The 19,786-nt window shown below is 42.0% G+C and overlaps 1 protein-coding gene across 1 annotated transcript in view; it reads left to right on the top strand.

Moving 5' to 3' along the window:
- The window catches only part of Dpy19l1 (dpy-19 like C-mannosyltransferase 1), a 94,629-nt gene that overhangs the window by 73,149 nt on the left and 1,694 nt on the right, over positions 1 to 19,786 (top strand). Inside the window, exons 14-22 of the mRNA XM_028763787.1 lie at positions 2,593 to 2,694; positions 4,648 to 4,719; positions 6,655 to 6,704; positions 7,246 to 7,270; positions 8,577 to 8,696; positions 10,441 to 10,615; positions 11,271 to 11,370; positions 12,809 to 12,934; positions 18,704 to 18,890. Coding sequence (XP_028619620.1) covers positions 2,593 to 2,694; positions 4,648 to 4,719; positions 6,655 to 6,704; positions 7,246 to 7,270; positions 8,577 to 8,696; positions 10,441 to 10,615; positions 11,271 to 11,370; positions 12,809 to 12,934; positions 18,704 to 18,860 — 927 coding nt within the window. The 3' untranslated portion in view covers positions 18,861 to 18,890. The remainder of the gene's footprint in view (positions 1 to 2,592; positions 2,695 to 4,647; positions 4,720 to 6,654; positions 6,705 to 7,245; positions 7,271 to 8,576; positions 8,697 to 10,440; positions 10,616 to 11,270; positions 11,371 to 12,808; positions 12,935 to 18,703; positions 18,891 to 19,786) is intronic.

Below are 19,786 nucleotides of genomic sequence, written 5' to 3'. Positions count from 1 at the left end.
TTCAGGATAGTGGCAGCTTCCTCTATTTTTGAAGACAGGTTCAGTGTCTTATTTTCAGAGAACATTTGGGTAGAGCTGGTATTTCCCCTTCATTGTAGCCAGAGAAGAGTAGTGAAGCCTCCAGCGCTCAGGATCTTCTCTCTGTGGAGGTTTTTCAGTGCGAACTCGACTTCCTTAGGAATGTGGTCATCTGACTGGAGCTGTGGTACATGCCTTCAGGACCTTTGTCCCTTCTGTGTGTACCATCAAGGGACTGTGAATTAGAAGAGGTATTGTTGAACCCAGCTAGCTGAAGTGGCGTGTGCAAGTTTTACATATATGGGAAATGCTCCTTTATTATTAAAAGAATTATGTTTCCAACTTCTCCAACTTGACAGGTAACATTGTATGTGTTTAGTATGTACAGTATCATGTGTGGAAGCTTAGGTACATTGTGGAATGATAAAAAGCAGCCTTTCCTTGGATAACTTTGTTGTTGCTTATTGACAAGCACTCTTTCCATCCATCTCTGTGTTTTAAAAAGGAAAAGGGGTCACTCATGACAGTCAGCTGCTGTGCAATAGGTCTGCTGAACTTTTCCTACCAACTATAGCTATGTACGTTCTGACCACCTCTTCCCTAACTTCCTCCCCTCCAAGCTACTTTAACCGCACTCTTCTGTTGAGATTAACTTTTGTAGCATCCGTTTGCAATATTTAACATGTAGGAAAATGCTTGGCCCTTTTGCTTTGACCATTCTTTTTTTCTAGGATGTTGTCTGAATTATTGCTATAAGTAGTGCTTTTTATGTCCTTTCTAAATTGGTGTTTTGTGACTTTCTGCATAATCTAAAGGTTATTAAATTTTGGTTTATTTATTTTCCATCAAAAGGGTTCCTAAAGCTATTCCTAGTTATTTTCTAGTTATACTGCATTTATGATTAGAAAAAAATTATATGAAATTTTAAGATACTCTTATATATATATATGTGGTATGTGTGTGTGTGTGTGTGTGTGTGGTGTGTGTGTGTGTATACACATAGACTTAGATTTTTTTTGTTTGCTTAAGGAAAGTGTGCGTGCTTTTCCAATAAAGTTGATAGTTTTTATTTATGGACTTAATAATTACATTGTGCTGAATAATGCTATGTTTTATCAGCCTTTGCTCCTGGAGTATTGCTTATCATTTCTAGTGAATGCTGTCGCCTTGCCTCTCTTTCCCGCAGTTGTCATTTCCTAGCCATGGGTCTGAGTCCATGCTAGTCTGCACACAGTCACGTGCCATTTTACTTTGCTCTTCACACGTTTTTGTGACTCTCCGTGTAGCTTTTATCTTGAATTTTGTAGTGTGTGTGCAAGCGAGTGTGTGTGTGTGGCAGGGGAGGACAGGGGGATTGAAGTTCTCTCTTTCTGGCTTCTGAGAACACAGGCTTCATTGATTTGCACAACAAGTGCCCTTACCTGAGTCTTACTGGCCCTTGAACTTTATTTTATGAGATGGTGCAGTTGCTACCCTAGGTTTTGTGTTTCAGACTTACATTGTTTATTTTCCTTTATGCTTTCATGTGAAGTTAATCTTTTGAGGACAGCTTAGTGTTGTATTTGTTCCCTTAAGCCAGTCTGAGCATCTGTCCTATAGTCAGATGATTTAAGCTCTTGTGTATGTGGCACTGGTCCTTTGCTAGGATGTTTCCTTCAATCTCCCTGGGATTTGTTTCCGTGCACTGTTTCAGGATCACATAACCTCCCGTCTGCCTTCATGGGTCTACAGTCTCTCTCTCTCTCTCTCTCTTTCTCTCTCTCTCTCTCTCTCTCTCTCTCTCTCTCTCTCTCTCTCTCTCTCTCTCTCCCTCCCTCCCTCCCTCTCCCTTTCTCTCTCTCTCTCTCTCAGCTTGTGTGTCATCACATTCCCATCATCCTCTATGCTTTACTCTCGAGAGCACCTGTTGTGTGGTGGCCTTAGGTATAATTGCCTCTCTTTTTCTAATCTTTGCTGTTTTAGATAATAATTAGCTTGTCTGTGAGCCTTCCTTTTCTCGTTTATAAAATGAAAGTGGCTGCTTGCCTCTTATCTTTGGGAGGAGGTGAACCTGACTGCACACATGCCCATGTTGATTGTCAATCAGAAGGTGCCTTTTATACCACTTCCTCTCATGTCTGCTACATTCAAAGAGTCTTCTAAGGCCCTTCCCAGAATTCAGACTCAGACTTCCCTCTGTGCTGCAGACCCAGTTTTCTGTGTTGTGGACAGAAATCTGTATGATTTCCTGCTAGAACTCTTAGCCTCCTGGTAGAGAGCAAGGTGGGGGCTTGGAAGCCTGCTTATCAGACGTAGAAAAATCAGATGTGAGCAGAAACCTCCAGGGTAAATGCCTTGGGCATTGCTGAGTGGGTGTAATGGACATGGGTAAGAACCTTTGGGAGCTGCCATATGCTGGCAGAACAGGGGACACAGCTGTGAGGTTGGAGGGACAGAACTTCCTTAACAAAAGTCCAGAATTAGAACAATGGACTTTTTCATGTGGCAAAAACTATTCTAGAAATTGTTAAAATTAAAATGCAAAATTATAATATTTAGCTTAGTCTAATGATTCTTGACTTTATTTCTTTCTAGGCTCATATTGGCAACTTATTAACATCAAAATTCTTCAGTTACAAGGATTTTGATACTTTGCTATATACTTGTGCAGCAGAGTTTGACTTCATGGAGAAAGAGGTAAGATGTAATGTCGAGCTTTCTTCCCTTGTCTTTGGCCCTTTCATTTTTCCTAAAGGGGACTGCTGTTTCAGGGTTTCAATGCTCAGCTATCTCAGAAGAAGAATGCCTAACAGCTTAATGAAAACTCTCCCCTTTTGTGTATTTATTTCTGACCTTTTCCATGTTGGCAATTTTGAAACATGATTCCAACACAATGCTCAGATGAGTGAACACAGGCAATTCCGATTGCCTCTTTTCACACTGCACTACTTACTGTAGTCAGGCTCTCAGGCTCTTCATTTCCACTTAAGTGTGGAGATGCGAATGATCTCCTTGTATTTAAATATCATTGAACACAAGTTCCCATACTAACATTTCTCTTTGGAAAACTTGATTCAGGTATTTGGTGTTTACAGGAAAACTAGACAGTAGGTAGAGTATTGTGGGACAGAATTCTGCAATATAGATTAATGTTCTTGAACAAACATATCTTATTCTTTGTGTTATAGTCTACAAGTTCTTAGTAATATACTACAAACAGGTATTGTGAAGACAAAATGAGATTTCACATAGTGAAGTACTTCAATCTCATATGTGAAATATTACCTTCAATCATTGATGAGCTGGTTGTTTCATCAAGCATGTTTTTATGGCCTTGGAAGCACCATCCATCTTGCATTCCTTTATTGCGGTTTATGCTGAATACATTTTCCTTTAAGGCTACATGTGTTGGAATGTCTTAAACTGGCCACTACTTTATCGACACATTCATTGCCTCTGCAATCCCACTGTGGTAATTCTGTGTCCTGAGTGCCAGTGCTAGCAGCCTTCAGCATAGACTCTTACGTTCTTAGTCAAGTGTGCCTTGATGACTCTAATTGTTGGTCTTCATTTATCCTGTTTATGGTATTGATATATGATATCTGATAAAAGCTATACAAATGGTAGTAAGAAAAATCAAAGAGTATCTCTTGTAAGATCTTAAAATACCAATTTATAGAAATCAAGGTTTCTTTAAGAAAGTGGTAAAGAAAATAGAAGGTAAAGAGAAGCAGAGAACAGATGTAGAGGCTGGAGACACCCAAGAATGTCATGCATGCTGTTCTAACCTGGCAGTGGCCATTACAGGTCAAGTGAAAGAAATCGTGTATTGAGGCATGGCATGACTTCATTCCACATGGGGCTGTTTGCAGTATGCCATGTTTGTGCATCTGAGCTCAGGTCTGTGGTGCTGAGGCGGCTGAGGATCTGTCTCTTGAGGGAGTGCATGCCCTTTATGATATCATATGTATATTGTAGGAACAAAACAAACATGAAATGCTATTGCCCAGCACAATTCCCAACTGACCTGGAAAGGTGTTCAATATATAGAATGGAGTGGATACAGGAGAGCTTCCCTGTAATTAGCGCACAGAAGTGTAAGAGTGACATCTCAGCAGAGGCTGGAGTGGTTGATAACTGAGAGGTACACAGGACTGTGCTACTAAATACATTTCTATAAACTTTTCTGTTGTGAAAGTATAAAAATTAGTTTTGTTACCTTCATAAGCATTGGCCATTATTCAGCATGTATTTGTGTATAAGAAAAAGAAATGCAGTAGGTAAGAATATGCATAAAATATACAAGGTAGCTTGCTCTATGTAAATAAACATTGCTTTCTTAGGATGAACAATAAGAGTGATCTTCAGATAGGCAAATAGTGTGCAAAGAGAAGAATCGAGTTGCCTTTCACAGGAGTTTTGGAAACTGTATTTTTAGGGTTTTTAACCTAGCACTGGTGAAATGTGTTTCTATGGAAACGTCCTTTAATTTCAATGATGGGAATCAGTGCACATGTTGGACTCTTGGTTGGTGAATGTTTGTATGAATATTGTTTACTTATGCCTTTAGAAATTCACCTGTTTCTCCTTTTGAAAAGAAGTTTTGTTTGGCTAAAACATTTCCCTCTAACAAATACCGCTCAATTTTAGACTCCACTGAGATACACGAAGACACTGCTGCTTCCAGTTGTTCTCGTCATCGTCGCTGCCATTGTTAGAAAGGTGCGCTTGCCACTGAGAAGCCTGTTACAATTACATACATTTGTGTTTTTGTATAGTTACAATTATTTGACTGCACGATAATCCGATAGTTTGTCCTGGTTAATCAAAACATTCTGTATTTTCTTACTGATAGCCTTTGATGTGAATACTTAGAAATCTTACAGATATTTTGCTTTCTGCTAGCCTAAAATAGATGCAAGAAAGGATGGCTTTAGGCTCTGATCATGCATTTTGGGAGACATTTCTAGAGGCCACAATTGACCCAGATACAAGTTTATTTACCCATGTCCATTGACTGGATTTTAATACTAAGTAATATTTCCAAAAAATATTTAATATTTTGGCTCTTTTATATGATAACAAGCAGTTTTCAGTTATAGCTGAATGGGGTTTATTATTAATCAAAAAGAATTGGGAAACTTCAGTGTATTTATGAACTGGATAATTTGTTTAGGCTCCATGTTTATTTTGATAATGAAATTCTAAGCCCTGGTGTAAACTAGGCCTGAGAAACATCAATTTTCTATGAAGAAAAGCAGGTGTGAAACTATGTTTTTAGGTAACTTGTGATGGCTGTAACTGTGTAAGACTTAAAAGATGAGATTAATGTTCAATGAAAGAAGATAGGCCAATCCCAGCAATGTATTGATCTCTAATGATTTGTGTTAGCACAGTGAATCTATGGGATATTCTGTATTGTAATTATTGTTCACTTTGGATTTGTATTGGACTTTGTACTCCAGAGTATCTCCCCATGGCATATTTTGGTGTGTTACTCAACCAGTGACTTATGAGATAGTACCTTGCAAAATCAGACATTGTTAGTAACTCCCTTTGTGCCCGCTGTCACACTAGACTCAGGCTTAGCTCCCCCCTCCTATACCAGGCATTTGGTGGTAGTCATCTCTGCTCTCTCAACCTGCTTCAGCTTCTGTCTGTCAGTTTACTTGGTTTTACTGTGTGGCAGGCTCTGAACTCACTTTGCATTTTTACACTTTGATTCATATTTAATAATCCCCCCAAATTGCCAGATACTGACCATCAAGAACCTATTCAAAGACTACAGTGGTCAGGTATGATGGCACATGCCTTTAGTCTTCATATCTGAGAGGCAGATGCAGGTGGATGTCTGTGGAGTTCAGGCTCTCCTGGTCTACATACAAGTTCTAGGCCAGCTAGAGCTGCACAGTGAGGTGAGACTGTGCTCAATAAAATGAAACAAGAGACTGCAGCTTTGATGGCAAGATGTGATGGAATATCTATCGTAGGTCAGATGGATGAAGCTCCACCGTTTAAAGAACAAGAGATTCAAATAGAAGGTGGTTAATTATTTTCAAATATTTAAAAGCCTACCATTTGGAAAATATGACTATATTTTGGTGCCTAAGAAATCTGATAATCAGTGGTAAATTCTGGAGATAGGACTTTGGGCCAGAAATGCATAGATCAATCAGAAAGATGTTAAAGGTTGAGTGAAGCAGCAGCTCTGTAGTTATTCCAGGCTATAAACTAAGGTGTGTGCAAGATGCTGTAGGGATGTTCATTCTGGAGAGAGGATTTTAACAGGTTGGTGTCTGAGCCAGATCTGTAGTTTTGTGTGCCTGATTAACGGAGGCATTGCTATCGCCTCATGTGGGGGAGGAGCAGGAATGAATGTCAGGGCCAGCTGAGCTTCTTAATGTTTGCCCCTCCACCCCCAGGGAGACCATTTCATTGTCTGAGCCTGTTAGTCATATCCTAAATGGGGTATTGGAATTTTCCTAATAGGGTTGGTGACTATTAAACAAAATCAAGGACTGTGCTAGTACAAGATAATGTTGAAATTATTATTTTCTGAGTAGTCTCCTATCTTCATATTTCTTATATTTATTTTAAGAATCTTAACATTTATTTTTTATAACAGCTTTTCTAAAATCTTTAAAAATCCATTTGTAGATTATTAATGATTTACGGGGTGTCATAGCTCAACAACAGACTCATACAAGGTAAGTGTGCTCTTACTGTTCTTACTTCCACGCACTGAATACTTGCTCCACTGTGCACTTCTATACTTGCATATTTCGCACTCAGCACTTGAGAAGAGATGTTCTCAACTGGCACCATCCCCTCCCTATGGAGGCTCCTGGGCTCTGCCTTCATTCTTCAGATCTCATGCAGAGAAGTCTGACCATGCCCCTCTTTACCCTCTTTCCTGGAGGGACACAGCTTTGCCAGTTCAACAGAGAAAATCATTTATTCTGTTTGGAAGCCATTTGAGAAAGAAACAGAAAAATATAAAACTGTATCTATCCCTCATCTTTTACTCAACTTCCCTAAGAAGCAATATTAAAACATAGGTAACCAACTGTACCTGGAAGTTGACAAAGAGAATGTACTTATAATTAAAGAAAACTGTATTTTTAGTTTTGATTTACATATCTGTGTCTTGAGAGGAATACTAAATAATTTGTAAAGGCTCGTATTTGTAGATAAAAGAAAACGTAATTGAAGTATATCAGTAGTGAGTCATTTTTTCTTTCATTTCAGAAAACAACAATTTGATCATGGAGAGGTAAATATTTAACATTACCACGACTTTACTTAATATACACTCTGTGTGTGTGTGTGTGTGTGTGCACATGCACATTCATTCTTTGGCTTGTAATCTGGTATCTAGATTTATTGGTTCTTGTCATGTATTTTTTTTGTGGGAATGAGCAAGCTGATTGGCTGATTCACTGAACTGCAAATACTTTTGGTCAGTGAGTGAGTCCCTACAGTAACAGGGTTAGTTTCTAGAGCCCATTGAGGCAAGTGTTTGAGGAATCCTTGTGTGCTAGAATGCCACATTTTTCTACACCTTGTCCAGAAGCTTCAGAGCTTCAGAGATGTGATTGGCTGCTGTTCCAACCTTCCAGAGATCAGCTGGCTTCACACAGCGCAGGGTGGAGCACTGTGGTTTGGAGGCAGTGGCCTCCATTGTCCTGCCTGTGACAAAAACAAGGTAGATTTAAGGTAGACCCGAAATGAGGCTGTGTTAACTCCAAGCTTGTCTCTGAATGCAGTTGCACAAACGGTTGACTGTGTGGCTCTGATAAAATGGTACAACCTGATAGCCCATGTTAACAGTTTCTCCATGCCTGTAGATGAAGAGAGTTCTCACCAAAGTGCAGAGAGTAAGGGAGTAGGGTGATCAGCCACACATGTGGCATCTCTGTGATCCCTTTTGCTACCAAGCTGGGGTCAGGGACAACTGCAGCACCTTCTGTACACAGGAATGCCACAAGTGAACTAGCAGGGTTTGCCTGCACAACACCTGTGGACCACAAGCCAGTTCCCACTCTAGCATGGATGGGCCAGTGCTTGTGAGCCTCTACCCCAAACTGAGGAGAGGACCTATTGATTGCTTATGGCCTTGGCAGGAGGGAGTATCAGTTTTCTTTAAAGATGTGGCCTCTGGTAGATCTTAAATGCTCCAGTGGATAATCTAAACCCATAAGAAAGTGGGGGAGCGAGGGGAAGAAGGGAGGGAGGGAGGGAGGGAGGGAGGGAGGGAGGGAGGAAGGGAGGAGAAGAAGAGAGGGGACATATGTGTGTCTGTATACATAGCACAAATTGGAATCTGAACTATGATTGTTTTTAAGGAGGACACAAAGTTAAGAGGCTGTGACGAGTTTCGGGTGTGGCTCTGAGACTCCGGAGTTAGGGGAAAATGTAGGGAATGATTGTGTTCAAGATGCCTTCTTGGAAATTCTCTAAAAATTGATAAAAATATTCCATAGGAAGAGCCATTTAAGAAATCATTTCTGCGCGCCCTGACTAACGATGCCTTGCCTTCACAAATGGTAGAGATGAACACTTGTCTTTCCTCCCATCAGTTGGTTTACCATGCTCTGCAGCTATTAGCATACACAGCCCTTGGTGTTCTGATCATGAGACTGAAGCTCTTCCTCACACCACACATGTGTGTTATGGCATCCTTGATCTGCTCCAGACAGGTAACTTGATGACAGTGAGTTCTAGCCCAGTCTTGGCTACCAAGTAGTACTGGCTGATGTGCTGTAATTCCTTAACCCTGAAGTTCTTCTCTTTGCTTCCGTATACAACCTTACTATAGCGTAGTGGTCCAAACGGATCATTGTCTGCTCTTCTACCCTGGCAAACTATCCTGGCAAACAGCAGATACCGCATCAATGCAGACTGGGTTCATCAGCAGTCAGTACAGGTGCTGATAGAAAGGACAACTAAACTCTAGAGGAATTTTTTATTTTTCTATCTCATATTTGCTTTGACATTATTATTATTGAGGGAGGTAGTTTTTGGTTTTTCAAGAAAAAGTTCCTCTCTGGGCGGTGGTGGCGCATGCCTGTAATCCCAGCACTTGGGAGGCAGAGGCAGGCGGATTTCTGAGTTCGAGGCCAGCCTGCTCTACAGAGTGAGTTCCAGGACAGCCAGGGCTACACAGAGAAACCCTGTCTCGAAAAACCAAAAAAAAAAAAAAAAAAAAAAAAGGAAGAAAGAAAAAGTTCCTCTATGTAGCCCTGGCTGTCCTGGAACTTGCTTTGTAGACCAGGCTGGCCTTAAACCCAATATATATGCTTGCCTCTGCGCTTGAGAGTTGGGTTTAAAGGCGTGTGCCTCTACCACTCAGCTACATTATTTCTAAAATTGAATTTGAAGTTAGCTTTCAAATTGTATTCTTTTATCAGAATCAAGCTTTAAGATAGCTTCCCTTGAGTGTACATTGGTACGTGCATCTCTGGTTTTACTCTATAGTCATCCTGACAGTTTACTCTTATTCATCATGTAGTTACAGTCAGAACTTTTGCTCCTCTGTAGTGTGGCTGACTCATTAGTCAGTCAGCAAAGTGCAGCATCACCTCTGTCAACTGTAGCAAACGTTTACTAAGCACAAGCTCTTAATTCTGGGGGTGGAAAATCCAACTGTGTGTCTGTTCTGCAGAAATCAGGCAGGGGATGCCTGAGGAAGAGGACAGTGGGACGGTTCTGTTCTGAATGTGAACTGTTATGTGTGGCTGCTGTCACAGTGTTCAAGCTGTGTTAGAGATGCCCCACATAGCTCTCTCATTCTCTTCCTCTAGTCTGGGATGGGACAGGAAACAGCTGGTAGCAAGCCCTCCATCTTAACTCCCAACCCACCAATGGGGCAGTTAACAGTGTCTGCACTGTGTTGAAAACTCAGAAGGACTCTGCATGAGGTTAAGTTTGCTCCTGCTGTGGTACTGGAGATCAAACCCAGGCCCACAGGCAAGTGCTGAGTCAGTGAGCTGAGTCTCTAGCCTATTCTGAACCAACAAGTTTTATAAATGGGCCCTTGTTTTTATTTTAAGCTGGTCCTTGTAAATCAGGCAGGTGACCTGGCTCTTCTTGCAGTGATTTTGAAGCTGTGTCTCTTGGCTACAATAGTTTTGATACTGAATATCATTGTTGAAATATTATTTATTGGGCCAGCAAGATGGCTCAGTGGCTAAAGGCGCCTGATGCTAAGCATGGTGACCTGAGTCCAGTCCCTGCAGTTCACATGAGGTCGAAGAGAACTGACCGCACAGTTGTCCTCTAACCCCTCACAGCCCACAGTAATAATAATGAAATTCTACTGTAAACAGTCCACGTGTGGCACAGTCCACAGCACAGGTTGAGTTCTTCCTCAGGAAGGCCATCTTGCTGGTTACCCATCTTGCTTTGTACTGACAGTCCCTGGGGTTTTTTCTTGAATTTCAGCTGTTTGGATGGCTCTTTGGCAAAGTGCATCCTGGTGCTGTTGTCTTTGCTGTATTAGCAGCAATGTCTATTCAAGGCTTTGCAAACCTACAAACCCAGTGGAACATTGTAGGGGAGTTCAGCAATTTACCACAAGAGGAGCTCATAGAGTGGATCAGATACAGCACAAAACCAGGTAAAAGAACAAGGAAGCCCTGCTGTGTTTCAATCTAGCTAGGATTCTCTTTCCACCACAATGTCATCTTACCACAAAATCCTACCTGAAGTCTTTTAGAGGAGTTACCACTATTGGCTACATGGTTTAAGTGGAGAATGCTGTACGCACCTTAGTGATTTAGTTTGTTATTTTCATATAAATTTAAATTTATAAAAGTTTTCCAAACTTGTAAGTTCTACATTTAGCAGATTTTGTTGTTTCCTTCCTTGATGGTATTTCAGTATTAGCCCTCCCATTCCCTCTTACCCGTGAGTCGTGGCCCTTTAATCCATGTGTCCCCATGGAAACTTGCTGTCCCAGTAGGAAGTGGTTGGTGCTGTGAAACTTTCTTAGTCAGCTGGACAGTCCTCTCCAACATATTAGAAAAGGAAAGGAAAAAACAGGATGGTGATACTCACTCCTCAGCGCTGACCACCCTGTTATCTAAGCTTGGCTGTAGACCATCTTTCTGTCAGCCACTGGCTTCAATCTGCTGTTGTGCTTGAACCTTTAACTTGTGAACCTCCATGGGCTTCAGCCAGCTCTGTTACTTGTGAAATAACTGGGCTGTCCTGACAGCAACCCCTGCTGATGCTTGTCTAGCATGTTCCTGAGACCATGTAATTGCTTTCAGATGCAGTGTTTGCAGGTGCCATGCCCACCATGGCAAGTGTGAAGCTGTCTGCTCTCCGACCCGTTGTGAACCACCCACATTATGAAGATGCAGGTCTAAGGTTAGTGCACAGGTGCATGGTCGGAAGGACAAGTCTCACACAGTTAAGACAGTGAGTGAGGATCCCAGCAGAAGAGGGTTTCTGAGAAGATAGGATCAACAGGGTTATTTCAGAGTCATTCATGGGGAAAGGAGTGGCTGGGCTAGAAGCCAAGCTGTTGAGGCTCCATGGTGCAGTGATGCTGTTATCTTTGGTTATGGCTTTCTGTTGGGCAAACAGAAGAATTCCTATCAGTTGTCCAAGGTATCCAGGTCTCCGTAGTGCTATCGCCCACAGTTGTCCAACATTCATTAGTTTAAGGCTTTTAGTAAAGCCTCCTCCTTGCCGGATTTTTTCTTGAAATCTGAGGAGTGAGTTGGAAGAGATTCATTCAGTGGGATTTCTACTCTGCTTTTATTATATTGTTTGCAATAATGAACTTAGATATTTTGTGTGGTCATATAAGACTTACTTGTTTTCCCCATAAACCATGCATTCTATTCTCTCGAAGAGGTGATAAATTTAATATAGATGCACTTTGCAGAGGAGATAAAGCTAGGCATTTCCCAGTTGATCAGATGAATACTATTAGTGTATTGTTTTGCATGACAATGGGGTGTACACGTGCTGTGAGGGCTGGACTGCTCTGGACCCTGACTCCAACTACCTCCATGGCCCGCAGAGGGCCGCCTCCCTGGGCTGGCCCTACGAGGGCCACAACCGGCACTAGTGTTAGGTTGCAGGATGGGACTGGTGCAGCAGCCTCTGGTGGCCCGAGAGTCTGGATGTGTCTTTATTTATGCCTATTTAAGTTGGGAAAGGGCAGAGAGAGGAGCCCCTTAGGCCTGGCCTGCCCTGGTGAAGCCCAGTCCTGCTTCCTGTGCTCTGGCCCTTCTCCTGGGCGGAAGTGTAGCCCTGTAGGGAGGCTAATGGTTCTAGCCTCTCTCACCTAGGGTGGGAACCCCGTGGCCGCCTTGCCTTGTCCTTCATGTACTAAACGCTTTATTTCTGACAAAAAAAAAAAAAAAAGCTTTTTCATTAAAAAGTCAATTTCAGTACACATTTCCAAAGGAATTTTGTAGAGTAAGTTTTTCTTCAATCTAGAGATCAGTGGAGAGTTGTACGGGTTGCCTATTCCAACCGTGCTGGTGTGTTTGCCCTCATCCCTGTCTGCACACAGGGTTGCTGGACAATTATAGGCAAAAGCAAAGGAGCAAAGGCAACATAAAGTTTGGAAATGTGGGTGTTCTTTAGAGCCAAGCCCCTTTTCCCAGAACCCTGGGCTACGTCTGCCTTCTTGTTGTGATCTCCCCAGGCGCCTTGCCAGCTCCTCCAAGGCCTTTCCACCTTCTGTCTTCTCTGGAGTGTGCATAGTCCCATCCCATGCTTGCTTCTATATAACATTGACTGTGTCCCTTTTAATCTTGAAAGTTTGTGCCTACTTATTTTTTTCTTCAAGAGCCAGAACAAAAATAGTATATTCAATGTATAGCCGAAAAGCGCCTGAGGATGTAAAGAAGGAGCTGATGAAATTAAAAGTGAATTACTACATTCTGGAAGAGTCATGGTGCATCAGGAGATCCAAGTAAGTATTTCACACAATTCATAGTTTATACTCTTAAGAGTGAGAAGCTAGCTTAGACCCATGGTAAGCGTTCTGTATGTATGATAGATAGGATATATGATATATAATATGTTATATGTAAAATAAAACAATTTCAAAAGTATGAATGAACTCTGTACATAATTTGAATTAGACCTTTTTACTCATTATAGAAATATGCTTTAACAGTGATATACGTGTACATATTACCTTAAAGTGACTATATTTGGATTGATTATCTCCCAAATTGTTATTTGCATTTGATTTTGTTTAAAATACTTTAGTTAGAACTGAGTGTATTGCCTTTCAAAAAACTTAGGACTCTGAAACCAAGTAATGAGAGTCTGGCTGTGCTACAGTAGGTCCAACAGCAACTAAGGGGCTCCACTGTCCACACTGAGTCTACACACCTGACGAGGCCTGGGGCTGGGTATTACTGTCTGGTAATATCACTTGAAGTGAAACTCTTCTTTCTTGCTTTACCTACATCCTCCTAAGTTTATAGTTTGAGAAGTTTGTTTCCTAGCTACAATGACAGAATGATTTCAAAATGGAATATAACAAGGCTTTACCGGGGCTGGACACACACCTGGTATCCCAGCACTCAGCATGCTGAGGGGAAGATTACAAATTTGAGTTACATGTGGACTTTGAGAATAGCCTGGATTGCATAGCAAGACTCTGGCCCAAAAACAAACCAAAACATAGCCCAGCAATGCTGAATACAATGAGACAATGGACAACAGTATCCTGCAGTGCCAGGACCAAAGCATCCCCTAAGTGGGGAGCTTAGGGCTTGATGATTTCACCAAGGTTTGAGGGCATTGTATGTTTTACGTCAGAACTCTTACTGAAGCCTTCAGGGGACTGCTTTATCTATCAGTGCTGTTTTCTTCAGTGATTATACAGGGCATTAAGGGAAACTGTTTACATAAACTTCATGAATGAAAACAGTTCTATGACATAGCATCTCCATAGCTTTGTCTACAAGACCTAAGATAGTTACTGGTTATGGAAAGCCCTTCCTATGAGTAGGTTCCAGGTAACTTCATTTATAGAAACTGTTATTGCTGTTATTGGATAGAACATGTCTTAAATGCTTACAACCAATGTCAAGGAGATGGCTTAGCATTAATTGCACTGGCTCCTCGTACAGAGAACTTAGGTTCATTTCCCAGCACCCTTGAGCTGACCCACAACTATCTGTAACTGCAGTTCTAGAGGATCTAATGCACACTCCTGGCCTCCACAGACATTAGGCACTTGTGTAATGTACATACACATTCTCATGAAAAACATTCCCTCACATAAAAGAACAATTTTAAATGCTTGTAGTGATGTAGATATAATAATATTCACATACTCAACTATTATCTCTGTTCTGTACATTGTACAGAATCCAAGTGTCTAAGTATATGAGAACACGTAAGAAGGCAGTGCTGGGTGAGCGTTTGCAACAGCTCAGCATCTCGACAGCCTTCTGTGAAGTCGGAGTCTTTATCTCTTTGGGCTTCCTCCTTTTAAGAAACATGAGGCCACTAGAACAGAAAAATCATTTGTATAACCTTTCCTCCAATTGATGAAAATTGACCCAAGATTCATCTTTGTTTTCTAGTCCTTTGAGTGACATTTTTTAATATGACCAAATTGCGAAAGCTTTGTGTTCTGCAGTCTTGATGGAGCAGTTTGGGTTTGCACAGCTCTGGTGGTGCCATCCTTGGTACGCAGAGAACTGGTTTTATGTGCATGGTTTGGGGCATAGAGAACACAGAAGATATAGGGCAGTGGCTCTCAGCCTGTGGGTTGCAACCCCTTTTGGGAGTCGAATGACCCTTTCACAGGAGTCACCTAACACCATTGGGAAACACAGATATTTACATTACCATTCATAACAGTACCAAAATTACAGTTTTGAAGTAGCAATGAAACTATTTTTTGTGATTGAGAGTTACTACAACATGAAGAATTGTATTTAAAGGACTGCAACATTAGGAAGGTTCAGAACTACTGATACAAAGCAGTAAATGTTCCCTCCAAGCAAGAGCAGCTCTGTTTTACTGGCTTCAGATCACTCAGGTACTCAGGCTGCCCCAAAGAGGGAGCAGATTGTACTTCTGCCATCTGGACATGGACTCAACAGCCCTGGATGCTGGTTTCATCAGGAGTGGGAGGGGGGAAGCCAAGAGGTGTCTTTGTTTTGCCTGCTTCCCATTCCTGTTCTAGTGAGAGTCCAAGCGGACTGAAGGGATACCCTCAGGAAACTTTGGGCAGGTCCAAAGCTGTGCTTCCTTTGTCTTCCCAAAGGGATGCTGTCTTAGTCAGGGTTTCTCTTGCTATGACAAAAACACTGTGACTAAAAAACAAGAAGAAAGGGTGTATTCCACTTAAACTTCCATATTGCTGTTCATTACTGAAGTAAGACAGGACAGGAACTCAAGCAGGGCAGGAACTTGGAGGCAGGAGCTGATACAGAAGCCATGGAGCAGTGCTGCTTACTGGCTTGCTTCCCCTGGCTTTCCCAGTCTTCTTTTTTATAGAACACAGGACCACTAGGTCAGGGATGGATGGTACCACCACCTCCCCTGTTGATCACTAATTGAGAAAATGCCTTCCAGCTACATCTCATGGAGACGTTTTCCTCAGCTGAGGCCCCTTTCTCTCTGATGACTGTAGTTTGTGTCAGTTTGACTCAAGACCCAAAGACAGCCATAACAGAAGCCAAAAGAGAATGGACAGGGAGAAGGGGGACAGGTTTTTATCCTATTTTTACATGTACCAGAAAACTGAGTTTCTTGAGAGGTGTTCATCCAGTATTGGGTTTTCTTTTCTCTTATTATTTCTGCCTTCAGTCTGCATCAGTTAGGTTGGCCAGAGGACCTGCAGCTTGCTGCAGATACTGGAAAATAAAAGTATGTCAGAACAGGAGCAGCAGACTGAGCTCAGGAGAGAAAGGAAGGACAGTCTATGCTGAGCGAGTTTGTGTGTGCGCATGTGTGCCTGCACAGGCTCATGCATGCCTGCATGCATGATATCCTGAGGGCATCATGGCATGGCTGCCTGCATGCATGATCTCCTGAGGGTGTCATGGCATGGCTGGATCATTTCTTAGGTAGATGAGTTTTTATAACCTTTTTCATTTTCTCTCATTTTTCTTTTCTCTTTTCTTCCTTCTTTTCTTTCTCTTTCTCTCTCTTTTTCTCTTTATATTTCAAAGAAAGCTTTTCTTAATCTCAGTTAGTTTGACTATAGTTAAAATACTTAAATTGAGGGGGAGTCATTCACATTAGCACTGGTGCTCCCCCACCCCGTTTCTCTTTTGATATGTATGTTGTGTGTTGCTCTGCTGTCTAGCCTGACCCAGAGCTGGCCTTACCTGATGCTTCTGATTCAGCCTTCTGTGGATCCAGGATTATGGACATACACCACTGTCTTCAGTGTTAAAAATGCTATTGAAAGTTGGGGTTTGGTGCCAGGGGAGATTTACAGAACTCCAGTAACAGGGGCAAGCAGGGATCCCAAGGCAGCTCTTTGCCCCTTCATTTTGCTTAGCATGTTGAGCTCTGGAAAACCCAGAGTAGGTATTGAATTTTTAGCTGTCATGATTTCTATGACCCTAAGTGTGATAACAGTTCAGCCTTGGTGTGCGTGAGAACTTTAAGGGTGGAAACCAGAAGCCCAGCCTTATGATTCTAGTTCTTCAGCTCTGTGCATCCGGTGTTAATGAGGCTGTTCAGAAAGTGCACTGGAACCCTTTGGGGACATCACTGGGAGGCTCCTGGACCGTTAATCCGTAATCTGATGGAGGCAAAATGAAAATTTGTGTCTTGGACACAATGAATATTTAAGTTACAAAAGGGAGACAGACACCAAAACGTAGTGGTGTTACATTATGGCAGCAAAGTGGGAAATGACCAAAGTGTACATCCACGAGTGAGTCCTTGAGTAATCATAGACCAGAACTAACAGCTTTGAAGAGGAGCAAATGGGTCTTCACGTACCAAGATGCAAAAAATAACTCAATTGTACTGTTACAAGTCCCATAATGTCCCCAGTTTTGTGAAAGCAACCCAGAACTGTCCCTGTTTGTATTATGTGTGAGAGGGAGCATGGGTCAAAGCTCTAGCAGGATAGATGGATGCTGATGTGTGTTAGCAGTGCTTCTGAATAATGGCGTTCAAGACTAGACATGGACCTGCTGAGTGATGAGTACCGGGCTGAGTGGTCACAAAGGATTAGTTTAAATGGACTTGAACGTCTCATAAGTGTTTTCTCATGGAGAGAGAGAGGGGGAGGGAGGGGGGTAGAGGTATTAGGACAACAGAACCATGGTCCATTCTCTAATTTTAACTTTCCCTGTTCTTTTCCTTTCACTTATGCTGAGTGAGAATTGACTGTGAAGGCCTCATCTATGCTATTCAGGCACGCTGTCCCAGACCTTTTTCCTCTCTCTCTACCTCCATAGTGCAGGGATTAAAGATGTGTGCCACCATACAGAGCCACTTATATTTTTCTTTATAAAAATATATTAATGGCTGGACATGGTGGCACACATTGAGAATCCAAAACCCTGAAACTCTGAGGCAGGAAGACTGTATTTTTCAGGCTAATCTAGGCCATATAGTGAGACCGTGATAAGAATACATTGTATTTACAGTTTAATTTCATTTAGCTAAGAAGTAAGCTTACCTTTGTCAGGTGTCAGGTAGTTCATATATCTTGAAATGCTCAAACTGGATTATAGGATGATTTCTTATGGTTAGATAAAATCCAGCATTCCTCTGGAACTTGTGAAACTAGTTCCCATCAGCCACAAGTGTCCTAAGGAGTCATTTTCTTTACCCCTGTCAGAGGGGACATATGGCTCCATTGGCATGCACGTGTGAGTGTATATCAAAGCCCATGCTGGACCTTGGTCTCTCTCCACACCTTCTCACAAGTATTTGTTGTACGTTCATAAGTCGCCAACACAGGTCCTCCTCACCTCAGTCCCAGCTCAGTCACTCTCCTGTCTCCTGCTATTGTAGCTTCTCTGGCACACAGCGCTGGCCATGTCCAGTCTGCTTCCCTCTCTCTGCTCTGGACTCCTCCAGATGTTTCTAGATATTTTCTCTCTTTTGGCCATGCCCAGTCTGCTTCTTTCTCTCTCTGCTCTGGACTCAAGATATTTTTCCCTCTTACCTACAATAAAAACCACAACCATACAATGTAGCAGCCATATTGGTAGTTTCCTTGCCCTGCCCCTCCCATACAATCACAATCAGACTTTCTTTTAAACTGACTCATGTTAGAGAATAATGAGTACACCTTTCCTGTGAACTAAGCAAATTTCATAATCGTTAATACTAACACGTTGGTGGTCTGAGCCTGGTGCTGTAAATATCTGATTGCCCTCAGTCCGCACATTCTGAGGGGAAGCCGGTGCTATGGGCTTCTTCCCCCTTAAACAAGTGGAAACCTCTAACAGCACACTCTTGATGAGAAGCAGAGGCAGAGTGTGCCAGCGTCTCTGAGCTGTCCTATCCAGCCCCTGAGCACATGCATTCTGTGCCTCTCTCCTTGTACTCCCTGATGCTCTGGTCTCATCGTCCTAAAGAAAAGCTATGGCAGTAAAGGTAACTAGTGTGTGGTTTAAGAACTATGTCAGTTAATGGAGGTAGGAAAGGTGTGATGAAACAAGAAGTGTAGACACTGCTGTGCTGTGTGCAGTTGGATATCGTGTATTGACTTTAACATGTGTGTTCACTTCTCTAGGCCTGGGTGCAGCATGCCTGAAATCTGGGATGTGGAGGATCCGGACAACGCTGGGAAAACACCCCTGTGCAACATCTTGGTGAAGGATTCCAAGCCTCACTTTACCACGGTGTTCCAGAACAGTGTTTACAAAGTCCTAGAAGTTATCAGACAGTGACTGCATGTGCATCTGCCAGAGACTGCATCAGTAATGGCTTTACTGCTTTGCCACTAACTCAGATTACAAATCTTTTAAAAGTCTTGGAAGTAACTGGTTTCAAATGGCAAACATTTGATTTGGTCAATTTGCCATTCTGATTGTAAAAATGACTTTCACCAGATCGATTAGTTACTGTCTCAGTGCACCTGTTAAAATTTGCTATGCAAATGAGTAGTATATGCTTGCGTTACGGTGAACAAAGCCGTCTGTGGAGAAATACATCATGGGTCACGACAGATGATATGAAACTATAGTCACTTCTGGACTGTTTAGGGCCTGTTACCACCCTTGCTTCCATTTACCTCCTGGTCTTATATTTGAACATTTCAGTGAGTCTGCGACTCCTGGTCTTGTCAGCTGTCTCAGCTCTCAGTCCAGGCATAGTTGGCGTGTGAGTCACCTGTTCACCTCACTTCCGGGTGCTCTTTTTGTTCTGTGTTGCCCTTGTGAATCAAGTGTTTCTTGCCTGTTGTTACCCAGACTCCGGGGTGTGGTGGTGAGGACCAGCTCCTTTAGTTTCCAGCCGTGTGGTGTTGTGTTTCTCCCTATACAGACTTGGTTTCTTTTCCACATAAATGCTATCTTGTCTTTAGGTTGATAAGCAAGTGCTTATTCTTGGTTAAAAATTAGTAATTTTGTATTTTTCTCATTTTTAGTATTAATCAAATATTATATTTTAATACCTTTAATTCATTTAAAAATTTTTATGATTAATCACACTTTTAGGAAAACTATTTTGAACAACCCCAACTATGATGCATCTATAGCTTGATATATATATATATAAAATCAAGAGAGAGAGAGAGACAGAGAGAGAAAGAGACAGAGACAGAGACAGAGAGAGAGAGAGAGAGAGAGAGAGAGAGAGAGAGAGAGAGAGAGAG

Source organism: Grammomys surdaster, unplaced genomic scaffold (assembly GCF_004785775.1).
Source record: "Grammomys surdaster isolate TR1022 unplaced genomic scaffold, NIH_TR_1.0 140, whole genome shotgun sequence".
Taxonomy (NCBI): domain Eukaryota; kingdom Metazoa; phylum Chordata; class Mammalia; order Rodentia; family Muridae; genus Grammomys; species Grammomys surdaster.
Note: the sequence above shows the minus strand (reverse complement) of the source record. Positions and strands in the feature narration are given on the sequence as shown.